A 25,871-nucleotide genomic window follows, 5' to 3' on the forward strand; every position below is an offset into this window, starting at 1 on the left:
CCAAACAAAAAAAACACATTCGACAATGTTTTTTTAAATGTATTTTTATTTGTTTACATAATTTGATATCTATAATCAATAGTGACCATACATAGATATATAGTTGACTCGCTATGTATTCAGAAACATAAGATTTTATGATATTCCATTTCCCACCCAGCACTGCACTCTTTTGTTGTGCTCTCACGCTACGGCGAGAGATCCAGTCCCGACTGCGCAGGCGCAATATGCCTCAACTTGTCCCCTCCCCCGCGGACTGCCTGGCTTGAGATGAGTGGAAGATGTCGGTTTCGGGTCTGAAGGCCGAATTGAAGTTTTTGGAGTCAATTTTTGACCCAAACCACGAACGTTTCAGAATTATCGATTGGAAGCCCGATGAGCTTAGTTGTCAGTTTAATGTAACCGGTGAAAAACTCCTGATTATACATTGCAACATCACGGTAAGAAATACGCTAACGTTAGCTAGCCTGTTAGCACAGGACGAGAGGATAAACATGACGAATTTGGCATTTTCAACGCGAACACATAATTTGTGTCACAGATCAGCTAGCTAACTAGATAATTAAACTACGAATGTGTTCAGAATTCAGTTTGTTTGTACTTTAATACCGGGTCTTGTGTTCAGCTATAGTTAGCTATGCTATTTAGCAAACAACAAACAAGCTCATATGTGGTAAACGTTTAGTTAGTTGGTTGTTATAGACTAGCTAGCTAATGTTAGCTTGTTGGCTAATGCGTCTGAGAAAAACAAAAAACAAACCCCAACTAAAATACATTTGACCCTCAACCAACCTATAAAATAAATGAAAGCTATCTGTTAATTGTAGCTTATTATTATATTTATATATATATATATATATTTGTGTTGTTGCTTATACAATAAGACAAGGGTAACGTGACATGTGAACACGCAATTGCTGACTAATGCGGAATTAATAGTCCCCGTGTGAAAATGGTTGTTTTTTAAGTATGAGCTATGGGTTTCGCTAATTGATGTCGTAACAACTCGGATGAGTTTTTTTATTAATTAACGGACAACAAATAAACCATCAGGACGTAACATTTACAAGTCGGTGCACGTGACTTCGTGACTAATAATATATAATAATAATATATGCCATTTAGCAGACGCTTTTATCCAAAGCGACTTACAGTCATGTGTGCATACATTCTACGTATGGGTGGTCCCGGGAATCGAACCCACTACCCTGGCGTTACAAGCGCCATGCTCTACCAACTGAGCTACAGAAGGACCACTAGCTGGTTAGTGTTGTGCAGCTATGGATGTCTTCCCCGACTGTGATCTAGCATTTCTTTATTCTGAAGTAGCTCCAGCTATCTAGCTAATCAAATCAAATAGTATTGACCCGTGTATACATATTTGGCAGATGTTATTGCAGGTGTAGCGAAATGGGTTTGTTTCTCCCAACAGTGTAGCAATACCTCACAATACAAATACCAATCCAAAGAATAAAAAATAAATACATTAAAACATGTCAGTTAACCAGTTATTTATGTTTTGTAGATATCGCTACACCGAACAAAAATATAAATGCAACATTGTCAAGTGACAGTCCCATGTTTCATGAGCTGAATTAAGATCCCAGGCATTTTTCATACTCACAAGAAGGTTATTTGTCTTAAATGTTTAGGCACAAATTTGTTTACATCCCTTTTAGTGAGCATTTCTCCTTTGCCAAGATAATCCATCCACCTGATAGGTGTTGCATATCAAGAAGGTGATTAAACAGCAGGATCATTACACAGGTGCACCTTATGCAGGGGGCAATAAAGGCAACCCTAAAATGTGTAGTTTTGTCACACAACGCAATGCCACAGATGTCTCAAGTTCTGAGGGAGCGTGCAATTGGCATGCCGACTGCAGGACATTCCACCAGAGCAGTTGAGAGAGAATTTAATGTTCATTTACATTTACATTTAAGTCATTTAGCAGACGCTCTTATCCAGAGCGACTTACAAATTGGTGCCTTCACCTTATGACATCCAGTGGAACAGTCACTTTACAATAGTGCATCTAAATCTTTTAAAGGGGGAGGGGTGAGAGGAATACTTTATCCTATCCTAGGTATTCCTTAAAGAGGTGGGGTTTCAGGTGTCTCCGGAAGGTGGTGATTGAGCCGCCTCAATGTAATTTTAGAGAATTTGACAGTATGTCTAACTGGCCTCACAACCACAGGACCACATGTAACCAGCCCAGGACCTCCACATCCGACTTCTTCATCTGCGGGATCGTCTGAGACCAACTACCCTGACGGCTGATAAAACTGTAGGTTTGCACAACCGAAGAATTTCTGCACAAACTGGCAGAAACCAAAGAGAAGCTCATCTGCATGCTCGTCGTCCTCACCAGGGTCTTAACCGATTTCAGTGGGCAAATAAATGCCCACCTTCGATGGCAAAATGGCACACTGGAGAAGTGTGCTCTTTACAGATGAATCCCAGTTTCAACTGTACCGGGGAGACAGCGTTCTGTGGGCGAGTGGTTTACTGATGTCAACGTTGTGAACAGAGTACCCCGTGGTAGTGATGGTTTTATGGTATGGGCAGGTACAAGCTACGGACAACGAACACAATTGTATTTTATTGATGGCAATTTGAATGCACAAAGATACCGTGACGAGATCCTGAGGCCCATTGTCGCACCATTCATCCACCCGCCATCACTTTATGTTTCAGCATGATAATGCACGGCAGCATGTTACAAGGATCTTTACACAGTTCTTGGAAGCTGAAAATGTCCCATTTCTTCTACGGCATGCATACTCACCAGATGTGACCTGTCGAGCATGTTTTTTTAAAGGTATCAGTAACCAACAGATGCATATCTGTATTCCCAGTCATGTGAAATCCATAGATTAGGGCCTAATCAATTCATTTATTTAAATTGACTGATTTCCTTATGAACTGTATCTCAATTTAAAATCTTTGAAGTGGTTGCATTTTTTAAAATATATTTTCGTTCAGTGTAGATAGATGGCTAGATGGTGTGTCAGTTCAGCGCTGCTCCATTACAGCTTTTCCTAGTAATGTTATCAACTGGTCACCACCTCTCCTGTTTTTTTTCTCTCAACCTCTCATTCCCAGGAGTCATACCCCTCTATACCCCCAATCTGGTTTGTTGACTCTGATGACCCAAGTCTGACAGAGGTGTTGGAGCGCCTGGAAGATGTCAGAAAGGGCACCTCTCTGGTAAGTCATTCACCTGTGTGTGTGTGTGTGTGTGTGTGTGTGTAGACTCTGGACCTCCCTCTTTACACCAACATAAAATGTGCTGCAGGGTGTAGCTAACAGCTCTCTTGGAAGGCATAGGCCCTAATAGCACGTACAAAATTGGTTGCTAAGTTACTGTAAATAGGGTCAGTTGACACTATACAGGGCCTTCAGAAAGTATTCACACCCCTGGACTTTTTCACAGCCTGAATAAAACATTTATTAAATTGAGATTTTGTGCCTCTGATCTACACACACTGTCAAAGTGGAATGTTGTTTTTAGAAATTAATAAAATAAAATAAAAATGAAGGTCTTAAGTATTCAACCCCTTTGTTATGGCAAGCCTAAATAAGTTCAGGAGTAAAAATGTGCTTAGGTTGCATGGACGATGTGTGCTGCAGATTACTGAGAATTTAAGATAAAACTCATTTTCTCACACATTTCAAACAGACATGGCTCAAAAACAAAGAACAAATGACAATTCCAAGTTAACTTACTTTTAAAGAGCACGACCTCGTCTTTAATATGACACCACATTCATGTCAATAGGAATAAGACTCATTTTGTCTTACATTGTGTAAAGACACTATCAAAAAACAATTTACTCAACAACAAAAAACCTACCGTATTTAAAATGTAGTAAATTTGCCTAAATTACAGTCAGAATGTACCAAGTAAAATTAATAATTTATACTTATTTACATGTAATTAATATTTAGAAATACAATTATCCAAAATGTGACTATATTCAAAGTATTTCAAAACCCACACAAAGTAGGCTATTTGATTGACAACGATTCTTACTTCTGTAAAAATTCAGAGACCATTTCAAAATGTAGGGAACATCTCAATAAGATTTAGTACAGACCAGGCCTGACACAATTTTTTTGTGGTGATTATCCAGAGGCTGTTTCCACGTGGGTCAGCTGCCAAGAAGTCGAGAGAAATGGCTTCTTGGATGAACTCTCCGGGTGGAACCTGAGGGGCGAAATGATAAGGATGTTAAGCTTGAAAGGGCTAGTAACTGGACAGCATGGAATTCAAAGGAGGCTACTTTGACAATTCAGTGAATGCAACACATATTAGAGATATATTCAGTCATCTCTAACTCCTCTTCCTCCCTGCCTTTTGCTGACTCTCCACATCAGTTTCCCTCACTTCCACTGACCTGGAGGAACAGAGTAACAGGAGAGAGGAGAGAAGCAATAAATAGGATACAGTTGTGGTCAGGAACATAATCTCTCCCTCTTACACGGTCTTCCTTCCTCATTCTTTTTCTCAACCATTAATGTAATAATAATAAATTGTGATCGTTACACGCCTCAGAGTAACCATTTACAGTTGTGGTCAGGAACATAATCTCTCCCTCTTACTCTCCTTCCTCATTCTTTTTCTCAACCATTAATGTAATAATAATAAATTGTGATCTCTCCCATTTCTCTCTCTCTCTCTCTCTCTCTCTCTCTCTCTCTCTCTCTCTCTCTCTCTCTCCCTCTCTCTCCCTCTCTCTCCTCTCTCTCTCCCTCTCTCTCTCCCTCTCTCTCTCTCTCTCTCTCCCTCTCTCTCCCTCTCTCTCTCCCTCTCTCTCTCCCTCTCTCTCTCCCTCTCTCTCTCCCTCTCTCTCTCCCTCTCTCTCTCCCTCTCCCATTTCCCTCTCTCTCTCCCTCTCTCTCTCCCTCTCCCATTTCCCTCTCTCTCTCCCTCTCTCCTCCAGTTAATTCACGTTTTCTTGACTGACAGACTAACTACAGAGTTCAACAATGTTAGCTGAGTAGTTACTCATCTGGGACAGTTTCCAAATTAATTGTTTTGGTAGAAACAGGGCAAAACAAGCAACTTGTTAGCTGTAAATAAATATCCAACTGATCATATGAGCTCCACTGCACGGGCCTCTACTACCCTAACAGCTATCCTGACGAATAATAGGAAACCAAGGCGATGTATAGCCTATGGATATCTTCACCTTAGCAAACATGACAAACCATAACCTACACCAAAAAGATAAAAACAAATGACTCTAGCCTTCATTTTGGTGGCTAGATAGCTGGTTGTCTGTATTAGCAAGCTAGTGAAGGTTGATGCTTAGTGTGCACAACTCTAATTTGCAGCAACATACAACTTTTCTTGCCTGGCAGACTGACTAGTTAACTAGTTAGCTAGCTATAGCAAGCAGCTTGGGCTGTTTCCATATGAATTACATCGGCAGAAACATGCCCACACACACACACACACACAAAAAGGATTTTCGGTAGCTGACTATATACAGCTAAACACTGCAATTATTTCCATGACAAAGAGCAATGATTCTCGCTCGCCTGTACTAACCAAGTCATCGTGACATGATTTGCTAATCAGAGCGCTAAGTCACCATGAGGCCAATGGTGACTTTCAAAAAGTAAGTTTAATGGCTGTGATAGGAGAAAACTGAGGATGGATCAACAACATTGTAGTTACTCCACAATACTAACCTAAATTACAGTGTAAAGAAGGAAGTCTGTACAGAATAAAAAATATTCCGAAACACGCATCCTGTTTGCAATACGTCAAATAAATAAACTTTTTGTCCTGTTTACAATGTATTCTGTATGGGGCAAATCCAACACAACACTGAGTATCACGCTTCGTATTTTGAAGCATGGTGGTGGCTGCATCATGTTATGGATATGCTTGTCATCGGCAAGGACTAAGGAGTTTCATTTACATTTTACATTTAAGTCATTTAGCAGACGCTCTTATCCAGAGCGACTTACAAATTGGTGCATTCACCTTATGACATCCAGTGGAACAGCCACTTTACAATAGTGCATCTAAATATTTTAAGGGGAGGGGGGGTGAGAAGGATTACTTTATCCTATCCTAGGTATTCCTTAAAGAGGTGGGGTTTCAGGTGTCTCCGGAAGGTGGTGATTAACTCCGCTGTCCTGGCGTCGTGAGGGAGTTTGTTCCACCATTGGGGAGCCAGAGCAGCGAACAGTTTTGACTGGGCTGAGCGGGAACTGTACTTCCTCAGTGGTAGGGAGGCGAGCAGGCCAGAGGTGGATGAACGCAGTGCCCTTATTTGGGTGTAGGGCCTGATCAGAGCCTGGAGGTACTGAGGTGCCGTTCCCCTCACAGCTCCGTAGGCAAGCACCATGGTCTTGTAGCGGATGCGAGCTTCAACTGGAAGCCAGTGGAGAGAGCGGAGGAGCGGGGTGACGTGAGAGAACTTGGGAAGGTTGAACACTAGACGGGCTGCGGCGTTCTGGATGAGTTGTAGGGGTTTAATGGCACAGGCAGGGAGCCCAGCCAACAGCGAGTTGCAGTTTCAGCAAAAAATAAACTGAATAGCGTTAAGCACAGGCAAAATCCTAACAGAACTTGGCTCAGTCTGCTTTCAACAGGGGGCGGCAGCGTAGCCTAGTGGTTAGAGCGTTGGACTAGTAACCGGAAGGTTGCGAGTTCAAACCCCCGAGCTGACAAGGTACAAATCTGTCGTTCTGCCCCTGAACAGGCAGTTAACCCACTGTTCCCAGGCAGTCATTGAAAATAAGAATATGTTCTTAACTGATTTGCCTGGTTAAATAAAGGTAAAATTTAAAAAAATTAAAACAGACATCGGGAGACAAATTCACCTGTCAGCAGGACAATAACCTAAAACTCGAGGCCAATTATATACTGTTGTTCGAGCCCTGAATGCCGATTGGCTGACAGCCGTGGTATATCAGGCCGTATACAACGGGTAGGACAAAACATGCATTTTTACTGCTCTAATTACATTGGTAACAAGTTTATAATAGCAATAAGGCACGATATGGCCAATATACCACAGCTAACTAAGGGCTTTGACTAAGAACAGCCCGTAATTCTAAAAATATACTGAATGTACAAAACATTAAGAACACCTTCCTAATATTGAGTTGCACCCCCCTGTCCCTCAGAACAGCCTCAATTTGTTGGGGCATGGACTCTACAAGGTGTCAAGTGTTCCACAGGGATGCTGGCCCATGTTGACTCCAATGCTTCCCACAGTTGTCAACTTGGCTGGATGTCCTTTGGATGGTGGACCATTCTTGATACACACGGGAAACTGTTCAGCATGAAAAACCCAGCAGCGTTGCAGTTCTTAACACACTCAAACCGATGCATCCTGGCACCTACTATCATACCCCGTTCAATGGCACTTCAATCTTTGGTCTTTCCCATTCAACCTCTGAATGGCACAAATACACAATCCATGTCTTAATTGTTTGAAGGATTAAACATCCTTCCTTAACCTGTTTCCTACCCTTCATCTACACGGATCAAAGTGAATTTAACAGGTGACATTCAAACCCTCTAGTCAAGAGTTGGTGCGTTAATCTAAGTAACAAAGATCCCCATAAATGGAGGTAGTTTTGTGGCAACTAAAATAAGGGATTAAATGTTTTTTTGTTTTTTTAACTAATCTTTCCTGAATTTTCTTATACAGGTTCTCTTAGATATTGGACAGACACTTCAAAAATGTATTCCTTACGATGTCGTTTTTCCCCTTCTAATTATGTGTTTGTTATTTAATGCATTTCTATGGGCTACAGTAGTAAAGTCCAAATTCAATATCTTATGAACGTTATTTTTTTAAAATAGCTAAAGCGGTACTACAATTCAAAATCAAATAGCTAAATGATCCGTGGTATGACGTTCTTAAAACAAAGTCAACTTAGAATCCCCTTCTTTCATCTGGATTCACCTGGTATGTCAATATCATGGCAAGATGCTTATCAAGGCAAATGTTAAATGTTCCCGGGTGGCCTAGTTAGTTTTGACATAAATCGGCTTGAAAATCTATGGCAAGACTTGAAAATGTCAACTTTGCAGTATTTTTGTTGTGTGTTAATTCTTACATTAGCCCAGAATGTTTTTGTGTTAATACATACAGCCGGAAATAACCTTTGGATATCAGAGTGGCAGTAAATCGCCAGAATTCCGACCAGAAATACTACTTTCTCGAATTGGATCCTTTGTTCGTACCCCCCAAGGCAATTGAACTCATCCCAGAGGCTGCTCCAAGACACCACCAGCGGAGAAGTATTCTGAGTGGACATCTAGTCCGACACGGGAGGCGTGCACACCATCCACCGCTTCTGAGTATATTACTCGCTAATGTTCAGTCTCTGGACAATAAAGTAGACGAGCTCAGGGCGAGGATCTCCTTCCAGAGAGACATCAGGTATTGTAACATACTCTGTTTCACAGAATCATGGCTCTCCGGATATGCTGCTCCTCTCCATACAGCCAGCTGGGTTCTCAGTACATCGCGCAGACAGATATAAAGAACTCTCTGTGAAGAAGAAAGGCGGAGGTGTATGTTTCATGATTAACTACTCGTGCTGTGATTGTGATATCGTACAGGAACTTAAGTCCCTTTGTTAACCCAACCTAGAATACCTCGACAATAGTCACAGCCGTGTATTTTTTTCCCCCTCAAGCCGATACCACAATGGCCCTCAATGAACATCACTGGACTTTGTGCAGACTGGATACCACATCCCGAGGCTGCATTTATTGTAGCGGGGGACTTTAACAAAGAAAATAAGGAAAACGCTACCGAAGTTCTATCAACACATTTGCCTGTAGTATTGGTGCTTCAAAAACTCTGGACCACTCTCCTTTCCGGGATGGCTACAAGGTCCTACCCCCACCCTCGCTTCGGACAATCAGATCACGACTTCGTTCTGCTCCTCCCTATAGGAAACTCAAACAGGAAGTACCCTTGCTAAGGTCTATTCAACACCGGTCGTGCAAAACGTCAGTACAGAGACAGTGGAGTCGCAATTCAACGGCTCAGACTCAAGATGTATGTGGCAGGGACTCTAGACAATCACAGATAACAAAGGGAAAACCAGCCACGTCGTGTACACTGAGGTCTTGCTCTCGGACAAGCTAAATACCTTCACCCGCTTTGAGGATAACACAGTGCCACCGACCCGGCCCGCTCTCGAGGAACTGTGGGCTCTTGTTCTCCATGTCCGACTTGAGTAAGACATTTAAGCTCGTTAACCCTCGCAAGGCTGCCGGCCCTACGACATCCCTAGCCATGTCGTCAGAGCCTGCGCGGACCAGATGGCTGGAGTGTTTACGGATATATTCAATCTCTCTTTATCCCAGTCTGCTGTCCACACTTGCTTCAAGATGTCCATCATTGTTCTTGTACCCAAGAAAGTAATTTCATTTACCTTTGCTATCGCCCAGTAGCATGCACTTCTGTCATCATGAAGTGCTTTGAGAGGCTAGTTAGGGATCATATCACCTCCACCTTAACTGACACCCTACACCTACTTTTGCATACCGCCCGAATTGATCAACTTACGATGCAATCGCCATCACACTGCCCTATCCCATCTCGACAAGAAAAACACCTATGTAAGAATGCTGTTAATTGACTACAGCTCAGCCTTCGACACCATAGTATCCTCCAAGTTCATCACTAAGCTCAGGGCCCTTGGTCTGAACCCTGCTCTGTACAACTAGGTCCTGGACTTCCTGACGGGCTGTCCCCATGTGGTGAAGGTAGGAAACAACACATGGAGGTGAAATCTTCAAGTTCCTCTGCGTACCCATCACTGACCTCCTGAAATAGTCCACCCACACAGACAGTGTGGTGAATATCAATATCATGCGACTGAAGAAATTCGCCTTAGCCCCGAAGACCCTCACAAACTTGTACAGATGAACCATGGAGAGCAACCTGTCGGGCTGTATCACCGCCTGGTACGGCAACTGCACCGCCCGCAACCGCAGGGCTATCCAGAGGGTGGTACGATCGGCCCAACTCATCACCAGGGGCACACTGCCTGCCCTCCAGGACACCTACAGCACCCGATGTCACGGGAAGGTCAAAAAGATCCATCAAGGACATTAACCACCCAAGCCACGGGCCTGTTCACCCTGTTATCATCCAGAAGGCGAGGTCAGTACAGGTGCATCAAAGCTGGGGCCGAGAGACTGAAAAACAGCTTCTATCTCAAGGTCATCAGACTGTAAAATAGTCATCACTAGCCGGCCTCCACCCAGTACCCTGCCCTGAACTTAGCCACTGTCACTAGCCGGCCTCCACCCAGTACCCTGCCCTGAACTTAGCCACTGTCACTAGCTGGCTACCACCCGGTTACTCTACCATGCACCTCAGAGGCTTCTGCCCTACATTGTGCCTTCTGGAAGTATTCAGAACCCTTTCCACATTTTGTTACGTTACATCCTTATTCTAAAATGGAATAAAACAAGTCCATCAATCTACACACAATATCCCACAATGACAAAGTGAAAACAGGTTTTAAGAAATGTTTGCAAATGTATTAAACTATCCTGTTTCCATTGATCATCCTTGATGTTTCTACAACTTGATTGGAGTCCACCTGTGGTAAATTCAATTGATTGGACATGATTTGGAAAAGCACACACCTGTCTATTTAATGTCCCACAGTTGACTGCATGTCAGAGCAGAAACAAGCCAGGAGGTCGAAGGAATTGTCCGTACAGCTCCAAAACAGGATGTGTCGAAGGCACAGATCTCGGGAAGGGTACCAAAACATTTATGCAGCATTGAAGGTCCCCAAGAACACAGTGGCCTCCCATCATTCTTAAATAGAAGTTTGGAACCACCAAGACTATTCCTAGAGCTGGCCGCCCCGCCAAACTGAGCAATCCGGGGAGAAGGGCCTTGGACAGGGAGGTAACCAAGAAACCGATGGTCACTCTGACAGAGTTCCAGAGTTCCTTCAATAAGCTCAATATTAGGAAGATGTTCATAATGTTTTGTACACTCGGTATGTGTAAAGTTTACGTACTGTTTTACTCATATTAATATATATATATACTGTATTCTACTGTATTTTAGTCTGCCATTCCGACATTGCTCGTTCTAATATTTATATATTTCTTAATTCCATTATTTTACTTTTAGATTGGTGTGTATTGTTGTGAATTGTTAGATACGACTGCACTGTTGGGATTAGGAACATAAATAAATATGTGTATGTGACCAATCACATTTGATTTGATCAACCACCAACTTGACAGAGCTTGAAGAGTTAAAACATAATAATAATGTGCAAATATTGTACAATCCAGGTATGTGTAAAGCACGTAGAGAATTTACCCAGAAAACCTCAGTTGTCCTCGTTGACTATGGTGATTATAACGTGTATTGACTTGGGGTTGAATTCTTATCTAATCAAGACGTATACATTAAAAAATATAATTTTTAGTATTTTGTGTAGATAATTTTATTTTTTTAAACTATATCCCAATTTGTAACACAACACAATGTGGATAAATTCTAGGGGTATGAAATACTTTGCAAAGGCACAGTACGTTCCATTTAGCAGATGCCTTTATCCATAGCGACTTAGTCATACGGGCATCATTTTTTCCCCCCAGCAGGAATGTAACTCAAATGACCCATGGCGTTACAAGTGTCATACTCTACCGACTGAGCCACAAAGAACACTAAGTTGCTCTGACTCTCATGGAAATCACAATACCTCCTTCAAAATTGTTTGATCATTTACAGCAAAGCGTTGTTGGTATTGTATTATTGTGAAAAAGGGTTCAGAGATATTGTAGCTGCTGTAGAATGATAGTTGACCTGTTATTATTATTTTTCTTTCGCTCTCTCCCAGCTCCTACAGCAGCTAAAGCGTCTCATCTGTGACCTGTGTCGGCTGTACAACCTGCCACAGCACCCAGATGTTGAGATGCTAGATCAGCCACTCCCTGCTGGGCCCATCAACCCAGAGCGCAAGGTAGGGCTCATTTTAGAATTCAATTATATTTCTATGGTAAGCCTGACAACCTCGTATAAAAAAGAATCTAGAATTGGTGGAACCCACAGTTTTGAAGCCAGACGATATTCAGTTGGTTTTGAATCACATTTTTAGATACATATTTCTGGCTGACATTATTTGCATCAATTTAAATCAAAATATAGTGATTTGTGGATGGCGACAGCCGTAACCCAAGGCAAGCCTCGTATTCTGGGCCTGGGTAACATTGCATACACCATTGATACAAACACAGTCATTTTTCTTTTTCTCTCTATTTTTTTTTCCCACTCTCCCGTATAGCATGGGCCAGCGGATGAAGTGACATCCGAGGAGGAGGATGAAGAAGAAATGGGCGAGGTGTGTGTGTCTGTACATGTTTACCTACGTATGCAGGGTTGGGCGGTTTTACGGTTGCGTCATCGATCGACGGACGCTTGACAGCCGTCGTCAATGGTGACGGCCATCGTGATGTCACAAACGGGGTTTAGCATATTGGAATTTGACTGCACCTCCGGAGTCTGGCAGCACAATAGCACATTTTCAATGCAAGCACTGCCTTCAGAAAGTATTTCATAAGCCTTGACTTATTCCACATTTTGTTGTTACATCCTGAAAATGATTATAATCAAAATATTTCTGACCCATCTACACAATACAATATAATGACGAAGTGAAAACATGTTTTTAGACATTTTTGAAAATTTATAGAAAATTAAATACAGAAATATCTCATTAACTTAAGTTTTCACACCCCTGAGTCAATACTTTGTAGGAGCACCCACTGGCAGCGATTACAGCTGTGATTCTTTCTGGGTAAATTCTCTAAGAGCTTTGCACACATGGATTGTACAATATTTGTATATTATTCTTTAAAAATTTTTTCATGTTTTATCAAGTTGGTGCTTGATCATTTCTAAACAGCCATATTCAACTCTTGTCATAGATTTTCAAGCCAATTTAAGTCAAAATTGTAACTAGGCCACTCAGGAACAATCAATAACGTCTTGTTAGGTAACTCCAGTGTGTATTTGTCTTACTGTACATTATGAAGCCGATTGTCCTTCTAAAAATTTGTTTTTTTGCCTCCCAGTGTCTGGAAAGCAGACTGAACCAGATTTTTCCTCAAGGTTTTTTTTGTCTGTGTTTAGCTATATTTTGTTTTTTTATCACCAAAAACTCCATAGTCTTTGCCAAAAACAAGCATACCCATAACATGATGCAGCTTCCACCATGCTTGATCATTTTGAAGAGCTGTACTCAGTGATGTGTTGTGTTGGATTTGCCACAAACATAACACATTGTATTCAGGTCAAAAAGTACATCTTTACCAAATTTTTTGCAGTTTTACTTTAGAACATTGCAAACATGTTTTGGACTATTTTTCTGTACAGGCCAAAAAAAATTGCTCTGTGATTTAGGTTAGTAATTGTGGAGTAACTACAATGTTGTTGATCCATCTTGAGTTTTCTCCTATCACAGCCATTAAACTCGGTTTTAAAATCACCATTGGCTTCATGGTGAAATCCCTGAGCTGTTTCCTTCCTCTCCGGCAACTAAGTTAAGAAGGACGTATATATCTGTGTTCTAGTGACTGGGTGTATTGATACACCAGCCATAGTGTAATTAATAACTTCACCATGCTCAAATGGATATTCAATGTCTTCTTTTTAAAATGTTTTACCCATGTGAAGAGATGAGGTAGACATTCGGAAATCATGCTAACCACTATTATTGTTCAGAGTGAGTCCATGCAACTTATGTGACTTGTTAAGCAATTATTTTTATTTTTTTTACTCCTGAACTTATTTAGGCTTGTCATAACAAAAGAGTTGAATACTTATTCACTCAGCTTTTTATTTGTATTTCTTTTGTAAAAATGCTGAGAAACATAAATCCACTTTTGACATTATGGGGTTGTGTGTGTGTGTGTGTGTGTGTGTGTGTGTGTGTGTGTGTGTGTGTGTGTGTGTGTGTGTGTGTGTGTGTGTGTGTGTGTGTGTAGGCCAGTGACACAATCTCAATGTAATCCATTTTATATTCTGTCTGTAATGCAACAAAATGTGGAAGAAGTCAAGGGGTGTGAATATTTTCTGAATACAATGTATTAGGTGGTTAAGACTGTTGTCTTTCGTTATGTTATTAATAATGTAGCTTGACACGTGACTTGTGCTCCCGAGTGGCGCAGCGGTCTAAAGGCACTGCTATCTCAGTGCTAGTGGCGTCACTAGTCCCTGGTTCAACTCCAGGCTGCATCACATCCGGGCCGTGATTGGGAGTCCCCTAGGGCGGTGCACAATTGGCTCAGCGTGGTCCGGGTTTGTCTGGGGTAGGCCGTCATTGTAAATCAGATTTTTTTTTTCTCTCCTAAACTGACTTGTTAAATAAATGCCAATTTAAAAAAATAATAATAATTTGACATGGATATAATTGTTTTTAATAAGTGATATAAGTATTTTTATGGACAAAAGATAAAAGGCCCTACCAATTTGTAAATCATTCTTTCGCCTATACTTGCCAAAATAACAAGGTCTAACACTGTTTAGGCCTAGCAATGTGTCCTTGTATATTGCCTTCTTCCCGCCAATTGACCCCTATTGTCTATTCCTGCCATGTTTCGATTGGACGATCTGTCATTTTAAGACCGCCCAACCCTACTATGTGTAATGATATGGAGACCGATAATGTCCACATTCATCATAAACTTCTTGTGCTGTATATACATTCTCTTGTGTTTCTATACAATATGCAATAAAACTGTAGATTATGTTCAGCAGGACATTGAAGACTTGGACCACTATGAGATGAAGGAAGAGGAACCAGTGGACGGGAAGAAGTCAGAGGATGACGGAATAGAGAAGGTAATTACCCTGCATGCGTCTGTCTACAAAACATTATGAACACTTGCTCTTTCCATGACAGACTTATTGATGTCTCTTGTTCAATCCACTTAAGTGTAGTTGTAGAGGGGGAGACGGGTGAAAGAATGATTTTTATACCTTGAGACATGGATTGTGTATGTGTGCCATTGAGTACTTGAGGTGTCACTACAGACCCGGGTTTTATCCTTTGTGGCTCAGTCGGTAGAGCATGGCGCTTGCAACGCCAAGCGTCGTGGGTTCTATTCCCGCTGGGGCCACCCATATGTAAAAGTAGTGGCCCCAGCCGACTTGTAAGTCGCTTTGGACAAAAGCGTCTGCTAAATGGGATATATTATATATTTATATTATTATATTTTTATCCGCGCCAACAAGATTAATCTGTGTATCAAGAATAATCCAACCACCCAAAGGACATTCAACCAACTTGACCATACTGTGGGAAGCTAGTTAATGTCTTTAAATACGCCAACTAAATACGCTAACTAAATACATGCAATTGTAACCCTTCGCTAAGCCGCGCCACCCTTGGTTACTGTTGCCTTTTCCTGGGAAGTCCCTATTTTCCCATTCAACCACTGCCGAAGACACCTTACAATGATCTCAAACTGTTTTAAATACTCAATGAAAATGAACACATACTACCCCCTTGCTAATCTGGAAACTCTTTGGGTGTGTTGTGGTGGACTTGTCATTACAATTGCTTCAGTGGAAACCTGTCAAAATGTCATTTCCAACCACCAATGACCAACTCAGCCATAAATCCCAGCTGCATATTGAATGTTGAGATTTGACGAAAAGGCCAGTCTCGTTGGAAAATGACATGGAGTGGCGTGTTAGACTGTTAGGCGTGTTAGACTGTTGGGCGTGTTAGACTGTTAGGCGTGTTAGACTGTTAGGCGTGTTAGACTGTTGGGCGTGTTAGACTGTTGGGCGTGTTAGACTGTTGGGCGTGTTAGACTGTTAGGCGTGTTAGACTGTTAGGCGTGTTAGACTGTTAGGCGTGTTAGACTGTTAGGCGTGTTAGACTGTTAGGCGTGTTAGACTGTTAGGCGTGTTAGACTGTTAGGCGTGTTAGTCTTCCCTACATGTGATTTTTTTATGCGTCTTACAATTTTTTTTTTTTTACTTTTATTCGCTAATATAATTAATAGGAGAAATTTGCAAGTAACCATTTCATTATACATACATACATACATCTTTTACTATTGTTTTACTATCTTATTTATATATATATATATATTTACAAATAAATTATTTTTTTCATCTAACTTTTTATTATTAAATTAACCACTTCCTACTGCATTTCTTTTTTTGGTACGAAATGTGCTATATAAATACAATTTGATTTGAAGGAGAACCTGGCCATCCTTGAGAAGATCCGTAAGAACCAGAGGCAGGACCACTTGAACGTAAGTGCTCATTCGGTAAGGTTTCTTTCTTCTTTTTCAGGGGGGGATGGGAACATTTCTACAGTTATATAGTGTCTGTTTTTTTTTTGACCTAGTCCTTGGGGACCACCAGCAAAATTGAATCCATTCCAAAAACTAGCTCGCCTGATTCAACAAGTTCACTAATCATAAAGCCCATGATTGGCTAAATCAGGTGTGTTGAGTGTTTTGGAATAGATTAAAAGTAGGTGTGGTCCCGGAGGACTGGATTGAGAAATGGTCCTCTGTTAGCCTGGTTCTGATCCCAGTGGTGTTGTGATGCCTGTTTCAGGGTGCCGTCTCTGGTTCTGTTCAGGCCTCCGATCGTCTCATGAAGGAACTCAGGGAGATCTACAGATCACAGAGTTACAAGACAGGTGAGTCCTGGCCTGGTTCAGTTTAGGACTGGGCGATATATATCGTTTTTTTTTTTGTGTGTGATTTTTATTTTTTCCCCCTTTTTTTTAACCTCACGCCAACAAAGTTGAGAGATCACATCTTCCTCTCTGACAAGCGGTTTCAACTCACTATTTACATTTGAGGTTTGGTCCAAAATAATTGTTGTTATGGACACAAACACATTGAGACATTATTTTACTGTAATAGAGGAGTTCACTTCTCTATCAATACCCTTTTTATGTCTCAACTAGTCAAATTGCATGCAGATCAGACACTACTAAGATACTCCATTCCTTTAGTGTCTACCCCTCCCCAGTTGGCCCTCCCCCTTTAGTGTCTACCCCTCCCTCTTTATTGTCTGGGCCTCCCCCTTTAGTGTCTGGGCCTCCCCAGTTGGCCCTCACCTTTTTTTAGTCATTCAGTTTTTGTAATGATTTAGTTTGTTGTGTAGTAAAGATTTCAGCTTTTATTTTCATTGTTTTTGTATTAGTTTTCTCCTGTGAAGCACATTGCGTTGCATTCCTGAAATGTGCTGTATAAAAATAGCTGGATTTTGTCTACTCCTCCCCATTGGTTCAAACTGTTCAGTGTCTACCCTTCCCCATTGGTTCAAACTGTTCAGTGTCTACTCCTCCCCATTGGTTCAAACTGTTCAGTGTCTACCCTTCCCCATTGGTTCAAACTGTTCAGTGTCTACCCTTCCCCATTGGTTCAAACTGTTCAGTGTCTACTCCTCCCCATTGGTTCAAACTGTTCAGTGTCTACTCCTCCCCATTGGTTCAAACTGTTCAGTGTCTACTCCTGCCCATTGGTTCAAACTGTTCAGTGTCTACCCTTCCCCATTGGTTCAAACTGTTCAGTGTCTACTCCTCCCCATTGGTTCAAACTGTTCAGTGTCTACCCTTCCCCATTGGTTCAAACTGTTCAGTGTCTACTCCTCCCCATTGGTTCAAACTGTTCATTGGTTCAAACTGTTCAGTGTCTACTCCTCCCCATTGGTTCAAACTGTTCAGTGTCTACTCCTCCCCATTGGTTCAAACTGTTCAGTGTCTACTCCTCCCCATTGGTTCAAACTGTTCAGTGTCTACTCCTGCCCATTGGTTCAAACTGTTCAGTGTCTACTCCTGCCCATTGGTTCAAACTGTTCAGTGTCTACTCCTGCCCATTGGTTCAAACTGTTCAGTGTCTACTCCTGCCCATTGGTTCAAACTGTTCAGTGTCTACCCTTCCCCATTGGTTCAAACTGTTCAGTGTCTACTCCTGCCCATTGGTTCAAACTGTTCAGTGTCTACTCCTGCCCATTGGTTCAAACTGTTCAGTGTCTACTCCTGCCCATTGGTTCAAACTGTTCAGTGTCTACTCCTCCCCATTGGTTCAAACTGTTCAGTGTCTACTCCTCCCCATTGGTTCAAACTGTTCAGTGTCTACCCCTGCCCATTGGTTCAAACTGTTCAGTGTCTACTCCTCCCCATTGGTTCAAACTGTTCAGTGTCTACTCCTCCCCATTGGTTCAAACTGTTCAGTGTCTACTCCTCCCCATTGGTTCAAACTGTTCAGTGTCTACTCCTCCCCATTGGTTCAAACTGTTCAGTGTCTACTCCTCCCCATTGGTTCAAACTGTTCAGTGTCTACTCCTCCCCATTGGTTCAAACTGTTCAGTGTCTACCCCTCCCCATTGGTTCAAACTGTTCAGTGTCTACTCCTCCCCATTGGTTCAAACTGTTCAGTGTCTACCCTTCCCCATTGGTTCAAACTGTTCAGTGTCTACTCCTCCCCATTGGTTCAAACTGTTCAGTGTCTACTCCTCCCCATTGGTTCAAACTGTTCAGTGTCTACTCCTCCCCATTGGCTCAAACCCTTCAGTGCTTGTAGATCTGGGCTGATGAAAACAATCATAACATGTTTATTAACTCCTTAGGGTCCATGTCCACGCTCCTTGGAAAATTTTATTGGCATGATTGGGAGAGAAAAAAATCCCCATCAAAATCCGCCTGTTTTTTTTTTTTACAGTGATGTTCACCTGTATGTATCTTATTTATTTCCAGGTATTTATTCAGTGGAGCTAGTCAATGACAGCCTTTACGAATGGCACGTCAAAATAAGAACGTAAGTATTCAGATCCGGGTATTATTTCATAGAGATGTGTAATTTCCTAGCTGTCCAAGTCCGGATAATATAGTCTTAATCATTCGGTCATTTATTTTAACAGGGTAGACCCAGATAGTCCGTTACATAGTGACTTGCAAGTTATGAAGGAGAAGGAAGGGGTGGACTACATTCTGCTCAGTTTCTCATATAAAGTAAGTTTCATTTGTTGATCGATTAAAAAATATATATTTATTATTATTATTATTTTATACGTTAATTTATCTTTTATTTGACGTGAAAGAGGCTTTGAGCTAAAAATATTTCTTCTTGTTTGACTCTTGCAGGATAACTTTCCTTTTGACCCACCGTTCGTACGGGTCGTCTCTCCTGTGCTGTCTGGAGGGTGAGTGCTGCTCAGTGACGTCATTGGAGGGATCGGTTCATTGTGTCCTTGGGGGGATCGGTTCATTGTGTCTTTAGAGGGATCGGTTCATTGTGTCCTCGGAGGGATCGGTTCATTGTGTCCTCGGAGGGATCGGTTCATTGTGTCTTTAGAGGGATCGGTTCATTGTGTCTTTAGAGGGATCGGTTCATTGTGTCTTTAGAGGGATCGGTTCATTGTGTCTTTAGAGGGATCGGTTCATTGTGTCTTTAGAGGGATCGGTTCATTGTGTCTTTAGAGGGATCGGTTCATTGTGTCTTTAGAGGGATCGGTTCATTGTGTCTTTAGAGGGATCGGTTCATTGTGTCTTTAGAGGGATCGGTTCATTGTGTCTTTAGAGGGATCGGTTCATTGTGTCTTTAGAGGGATCGGTTCATTGTGTCTTTAGAGGGATCGGTTCATTGTGTCTTTAGGGGGGATCGGTTCATTGTGTCCTTGGGGGGATCGGTTCATTGTGTCTTTAGAGGGATCGGTTCATTGTGTCTTTAGAGGGATCGGTTCATTGTGTCTTTAGAGGGATCGGTTCATTGTGTCCTTGGAGGGATCGGTTCATTGTGTCCTTGGGGGATCGGTTCATTGTGTCCTTGGGGGATCGGTTCATTGTGTCCTTGGGGGATCGGTTCATTGTGTCCTTGGGGGATCGGTTCATTGTGTCCTTGGGGGATCGGTTCATTGTGTCCTTGGGGGATCGGTTCATTGTGTCCTTGGGGGATCGGTTCATTGTGTCCTTGGGGGATCGGTTCATTGTGTCCTTGGGGGATCGGTTCATTGTGTCCTTGGGGGATCGGTTCATTGTGTCCTTGGGGGATCGGTTCATTGTGTCCTTGGGGGATCGGTTCATTGTGTCCTTGGGGGATCGGTTCATTGTGTCCTTGGGGGATCGGTTCATTGTGTCCTTGGGGGATCGGTTCATTGTGTCCTTGGGGGATCGGTTCATTGTGTCCTTGGAGGTATCGGTCCATTGTGTCTTTGGAGGGATCGGTCCATTGTGTCTTTGGAGGGATCGGTTCATTGTGTCTTTGGAGGGATCGGTTCATTGTGTCTTTGGAGGGATCGGTTCATTGTGTCTTTGGAGGGATCGGTTCATTGTGTCTTTGGAGGGATCGGTTCATTGTGTCTTTGGAGGGATCGGTTCATTGTGTCTTTGGAGGGATCGGTTCATTGTGTCCTTCGGTTCATTGTGTCCTCGGAGGGATCGGTTCATTGTGTCCTCGGATTGTGTCTTTTCAGAGGGATCGGTTCATTGTGTCTTTCATTGTGTCCTCGGAGGGATCGGTTCATTGTGTCCTTTTCATTGTGTCCTCGGAGGGATCGGTTCATTGTGTCCTTCGGTTCATTGTGTCCTCGGAGGGATCGGTTCATTGTGTCCTCGGAGGGATCGGTTCATTGTGTCCTCGGAGGGATCGGTTCATTGTGGGGGATCGGTTCATTGTGTCCTCGGAGGGATCGGTTCATTGGGATCGGTTCATTGTGTCCTCGGAGGGATCGGTTCATTGTGTCCTCGGAGGGATCGGTTCATTGTGTCCTTTTCATTGTGTCCTCGGAGGGATCGGTTCATTGTGTCCTTTTCATTGTGTCCTCGGAGGGATCGGTTCATTGTGTCCTCGGAGGGATCGGTTCATTGTGTCCTCGGAGGGATCGGTTCATTGTGTCTCGGAGGATCGGTGTCCTCGGAGGGATCGGTTCATTGTGTCCTCGGAGGGATCGGTTCATTGTGTCCTCGGATCGGTTCATTGTGTCTTTTCATTGTGTCCTCGGAGGGATCGGTTCATTGTGTCCTTCGGTTCATTGGTCCTCGGAGGGATCGGTTCATTGTGTCCATTGTGTCCTTCGGTTCATTGTGTCCTCGGAGGGATCGGTTCATTGTGTCCTTCGGTTCATTGTGTCCTCGGAGGGATCGGTTCATTGTGTCCTTCGGTTCATTGTGTCCTCGGAGGGATCGGTTCATTGTGTCCTCGGAGGGATCGGTTCATTGTGTCCTCGGAGGGATCGGTTCATTGTGTCTTTTCATTGAGGGATCGGTTCATTGTGTCTTCGGTTCATTGTGTCCTCGGAGGGATCGGTTCATTGTGTCTTTTCATTGTGTCCTCGGAGGGATCGGTTCATTGTGTCTTCGGTTCATTGTGTCCTCGGAGGGATCGGTTCATTGTGTCCTCGGAGGGATCGGTTCATTGTGTCCTCGGAGGGATCGGTTCATTGTGTCTTCGGTTCATTGTGTCCTCGGAGGGATCGGTTCATTGTGTCTTTTCATTGTGTCCTCGGAGGGATCGGTTCATTGTGTCTTTTCATTGTGTCCTCGGAGGGATCGGTTCATTGTGTCCTCGGAGGGGGATCGGTTCATTGTGTCCTCGGGGGATTTCATTGTGTCCTCGGGGATCGGTTCATTGTGTCCTCGGGGGATCGGTTCATTGTGTCCTCGGGGGATCGGTTCATTGTGTCTTCGGTTCATTGTGTCCTCGGAGGGATCGGTTCATTGTGTCCTCGGAGGGATCGGTTCATTGTGTCCTCGGAGGGATCGGTTCATTGTGTCCTCGGAGGGATCGGTTCATTGTGTCCTCGGAGGGATCGGTTCATTGTGTCCTCGGAGGGATCGGTTCATTGTGTCCTCGGAGGGATCGGTTCATTGTGTCCTCGGAGGGATCGGTTCATTGTGTCCTCGGAGGGATCGGTTCATTGTGTCCTCGGAGGGATCGGTTCATTGTGTCCTCGGAGGGATCGGTTCATTGTGTCCTCGGAGGGATCGGTTCATTGTGTCCTCGGCGGGATCGGTTCATTGTGTCATTATCCATCACAAATGCAAATCATTCTGAACTACTGTTTTAACCAATGAGAATAGTTTGATGATAAAAGGAACATGACCTTTTTTTTTTAAACAATTTAAATTTTTTTTTTTTTTTAACCTTTTTATTTAACAAGGCAAGTCAGTTAAGAACAAATGATTATACCTACTGTGATATGTAGTTGTCGTACAGAGCTACTTTATGTTGAATACACTGGTACGTTGAGTGTCTGCTCAATGACAAGGATGAGATGCGCCTAATCGTTGTCTGGTTACGTGGACCGGTCCTGGTACTTCTCCATCTTGAACTGGTACTGAGCTAATACTTCTCTTCATTCATTCTGTTACAGTTACGTTCTTGGCGGAGGGGCCTTGTGTATGGAACTTCTCACAAAACAGGTCTGGATCATATTTAACCATTCACACAATGTTCATCCCTAACCAAAGTGGTTGAGGAAGTTGGCGCTTTCTCTTAGCTCAATTGTCTTCTCTCCTTTGTTGCTCTCTTCTGACAGAAGTGACCAGGTGAAAATTGGCCTAATGATGTATTTCTTTACGTTGTTTCAGGGCTGGAGCAGTGCCTATTCCATAGAGTCTGTGATCATGCAGATCAATGCCACTTTAGTCAAAGGAAAAGCCAGAGTGCAGTTTGGAGCCAATAAGGTAGGCTAATGCATTCAACATCCTGGTAATTGGTACCAGAGTTATGAGGTTGTTGAAGATGAGTCTGATTTGCTTTAATTAATTTATTAATTTCCTTTCAGAACCAGTACAACCTTGCCAGAGCACAACAGTCATACAAATCCCTGGTCCAGATTCACGAAAAGAATGGTAAGTCCCAACTATCAATCCATAGGAGGTTGAATGATGTATAATATTGATAATATATACACCAGTGGGTACTATGGCAACCTCCTGTGTTATTTTTGTTCAGGCTGGTACACACCTCCTAAAGAAGACGGCTAAAGAAGTCACTCCTCATACTCACTGGGAACAGAATAATATCTTTGGGTCAAAAACTTTCTTTTGTTTATTTTTTTTTATTTTTTATTTTTGAGGGGGGGGGGACTATTTTCTCCCTTCTGACTTATCAGGAGTAAGTAAATAATTTTTCTCCTGGAAACCAACTGACAAAATTCTTCCATCTCGCCTGTCGTCGGCGGCGGCTCAGTTGACCAGTATCTCTGCCTGGTCCAACAATAGGCTAGCCCCCTCCGTCCCCGTTGCTAGCCCCCCTGTCGTCACTCCACATCCTCTGAGGGCCGTGTTTGTGGAAACTGAGGGCATCGTGCACATCTTTTTTTTCTTTTTTTTTTCTCTACACAGAAAGGTTCTTGTTTTCCCTTCTCTTAAAAATGTGGAGAATGTTTTTTTTTCTGTACATTCGCTGGTGTGACAACGTGGGCTTGACATAAAATCACCATCTGTTTCTCCTGGGAGAGAGAGAGAGAGAACACTGATGTTCTGACAAGACGAGAGCTAGTTGGTTTGTTCGTAGCCATGTCCTTCTGTTTTTAGTGTGACTCTGTCAGCTCTTACCTTACAGCCACGACATGGTCAGTGGGATTTAACTGAAAGCTCTGTGATGACCGTTTGAATTTAAAGCGAAGAAGATGATGATGAGGATGATGTTTCAGTGATGTCATCTTTCGTGACACTGCTCCTTATTCCTCCTCACTTTGTGTAATATTTACTGGTACAAATTGCAGGCATTGTTAAAATATTATACGCTTAAAATTGTAATTGTACTTGCTGGCTTGTTTAATGTCCCTTGAGCCAGATTGGTGACAAAATGGTGTGTGACTAGGATGCAGGAGGGGCTTTAAACTGAGTCTGAGGTTCTGTCCTAAATAACGTCCTATTCCCTACACACAACACTACTTTTGACCAGGGCCCTATGGGAATACAAACAGAATGTTGACCAAGCTCTTAGAAATAAAGCAAAGCATCTCTGCTATGGGTTTCAGAAAAATGGTTGGGCAAAAGCAGTTAACTATGTAGCCCAGGGCTACCCACTTCCTGGAGATCTACTGTCCTGTAGGTTTTCAGCCCAACCCACTTCCTGGAGATCTACTGTCCTGTAGGTTTTCAGCCCAACCCACTTCCTGGAGATCTACTGTCCTGTAGGTTTTCAGCCCAACCCACTTCCTGGAAATCTACTGTCCTGTAGGTTTTCAGCCCAACCCACTTCCTGGAGATCTACTGTCCTGTAGGTTTTCAGTCCAACCCTAATTTAGCAGTTCTGATTCGGCTAGTTAAGGTCTTGTTGAACAGGTGTGTTTTAAATTAGGGTTGGACTGAAAACCCACAGGACAGTAGATCTCCTGGAAGAGGGTTGGGCAGTCCTGATATAGGGAATCACTCAATACCATCTCCTTGCTGTCCTGTAGCATGCAGCTATTGATCCCCAGTCACCACACCCAGTCTGAATATTATTCATGTACTATAGTTGAACTGGGCTCCACCTGTCATTTTGTAAATCCATGTACCTGTCTTAAATATAACATGTGGGGGGGGGGGGCAGAACAGGTGTGCTTACCAGCCACAGACTGATGTCTCAGAATGCAGGAGGATGTCTCTGGTGTGAGGCCAGAAGGTTTTGTGTCTGTCCCAAAAGGCACCCTATTCCCTACATAGTGCTCTACTTTTTGACAAGAGCTCTATTGGTCCCTGGTCTAAAATATTGCAGTATCTTGGGAATGGGGTGCCATTTTGGATCTAGGTGTTGTCTGACATAGCACTGTATTCTCTTCATAGTGCACTATATAGGGAATGGGATGCCATTTTGGATCTAGGTGTTGTCTGACATGGCACTGTATTCTCTTCATAGTGCACTATATAGGGAATTGGGTGCCATTTTGGATCTAGGTGTTGTGTCTGACATGGCACTGTATTCTCTTCATAGTGCACTATATAGGGAATATTGGTGCCATTTTGGATCTGGGCGTTGTATAAGCATTATGACCCTCTTGTTTTATTCGTAAGGAATGCAAACTAGGATAGTTTTGTTCCTCCCAACCGACACTTGAGGTTAATATACCTTCTCGTGCTCTTTCACAACGCGCAGTTCTTTCGACTTGCACCGCTGAAAGGCATAGCCATCTGAAGTTAGCAGAGCTAACGCAACCCTGTAGAGAGTGGTTAGCACCATGCTAACATTAAGAGGCCTTTACGAGTAGAGAACAATCCAGTGTTTTTATTTGGTGGGTCTGCTCGTGACATGGTGACCACTTGTTCTACTTGCATTTAAAGACGCCGGTGGTTCCAGATCTGTTTTGTGCGTTCTTTCCAAAATGCCACAGGACGGCAGGGTAGCCTAGTGGTTAGAGCGTTGGACTAGTAACCGAAAGGTTGCAAGTTCGAATCCCCGAGCTTGACAAGGTACAAATCTGTCGTTCTGCCCTTGAACATGCAGTCATTGAAAATAAGAATTTGTTCTTAACTGACTTGCCTAGTAAAATAAAGGTAAAATTAAAATTAAAAAACTTGGAAAGACCGCACAAAACAAACCTGGGACCAACCGGGCTAGAGCGTAGTGTACGAGGCTTCCGTGGCACAACACACATGAGATGTAGAGGGATGAAAGATGCTGTGGCTATGTACCTTCACTCTTATCCATTCCTGCACCAAACTTGTAAAGTAAAGCTCTGATTTTTTTTTTTTTTTACCTCTCCCTCAGACAAACACCCTCCTTCAGTTAGTAGTCAGCTTTCATTGGAGGTTGAAGCATTTGTGAGACTTACACAATTGTGTGTTTTCAATCGATCATGTTATTATTACAGGACAGTGTTTTCATTGGGCTATAGCAAGGCAGCCCAACCCTCTGCCTGGAGATCTACTGTCCT

At 42.8% G+C, this 25,871-nt stretch overlaps 1 protein-coding gene across 5 annotated transcripts; it reads left to right on the top strand.

Moving 5' to 3' along the window:
- The first annotated feature begins 237 nt into the window (after window positions 1–237).
- Window positions 238–24,164, top strand: LOC124037504 (ubiquitin-conjugating enzyme E2 Q2-like). Of its 5 annotated transcripts, none has more exons than XM_046352266.1 (14): window positions 238–440; window positions 3,106–3,210; window positions 11,869–11,991; window positions 12,313–12,369; window positions 14,784–14,870; window positions 16,244–16,315; window positions 16,611–16,695; window positions 18,763–18,823; window positions 18,927–19,017; window positions 19,150–19,208; window positions 22,377–22,425; window positions 22,594–22,689; window positions 22,791–22,857; window positions 22,961–24,164. In XM_046352266.1, exons 1-14 carry the CDS (start codon window positions 282–284, stop codon window positions 22,990–22,992), a joined length of 1,143 nt encoding a protein of 380 aa, XP_046208222.1. In that variant the 5' UTR covers window positions 238–281; the 3' UTR covers window positions 22,993–24,164. The 5 variants fall into 5 exon arrangements, with proteins under 5 accessions (XP_046208222.1, XP_046208224.1, XP_046208223.1 ...); XM_046352268.1 differs by having other exon boundaries at window positions 16,244–16,300; XM_046352267.1 differs by having other exon boundaries at window positions 14,787–14,870.
- Window positions 24,165–25,871: the final 1,707 nt, after the last annotated feature.

Source organism: Oncorhynchus gorbuscha, linkage group LG06 (assembly GCF_021184085.1).
Source record: "Oncorhynchus gorbuscha isolate QuinsamMale2020 ecotype Even-year linkage group LG06, OgorEven_v1.0, whole genome shotgun sequence".
NCBI lineage: Eukaryota > Metazoa > Chordata > Actinopteri > Salmoniformes > Salmonidae > Oncorhynchus > Oncorhynchus gorbuscha.

Coding starts and splice junctions, on each gene's coding strand:
- LOC124037504 (XM_046352266.1), top strand. CDS start 282: ATGTCGGTTTCGGGTCTGAAGGCCGAATTGAAGTTTTTGGAGTCAATT. Junction 441..3,105: donor TTATACATTGCAACATCACG/GTAAGAAATACG, acceptor TCTCATTCCCAG/GAGTCATACCCCTCTATACC. Junction 11,992..12,312: donor CCATCAACCCAGAGCGCAAG/GTAGGGCTCATT, acceptor TCTCCCGTATAG/CATGGGCCAGCGGATGAAGT.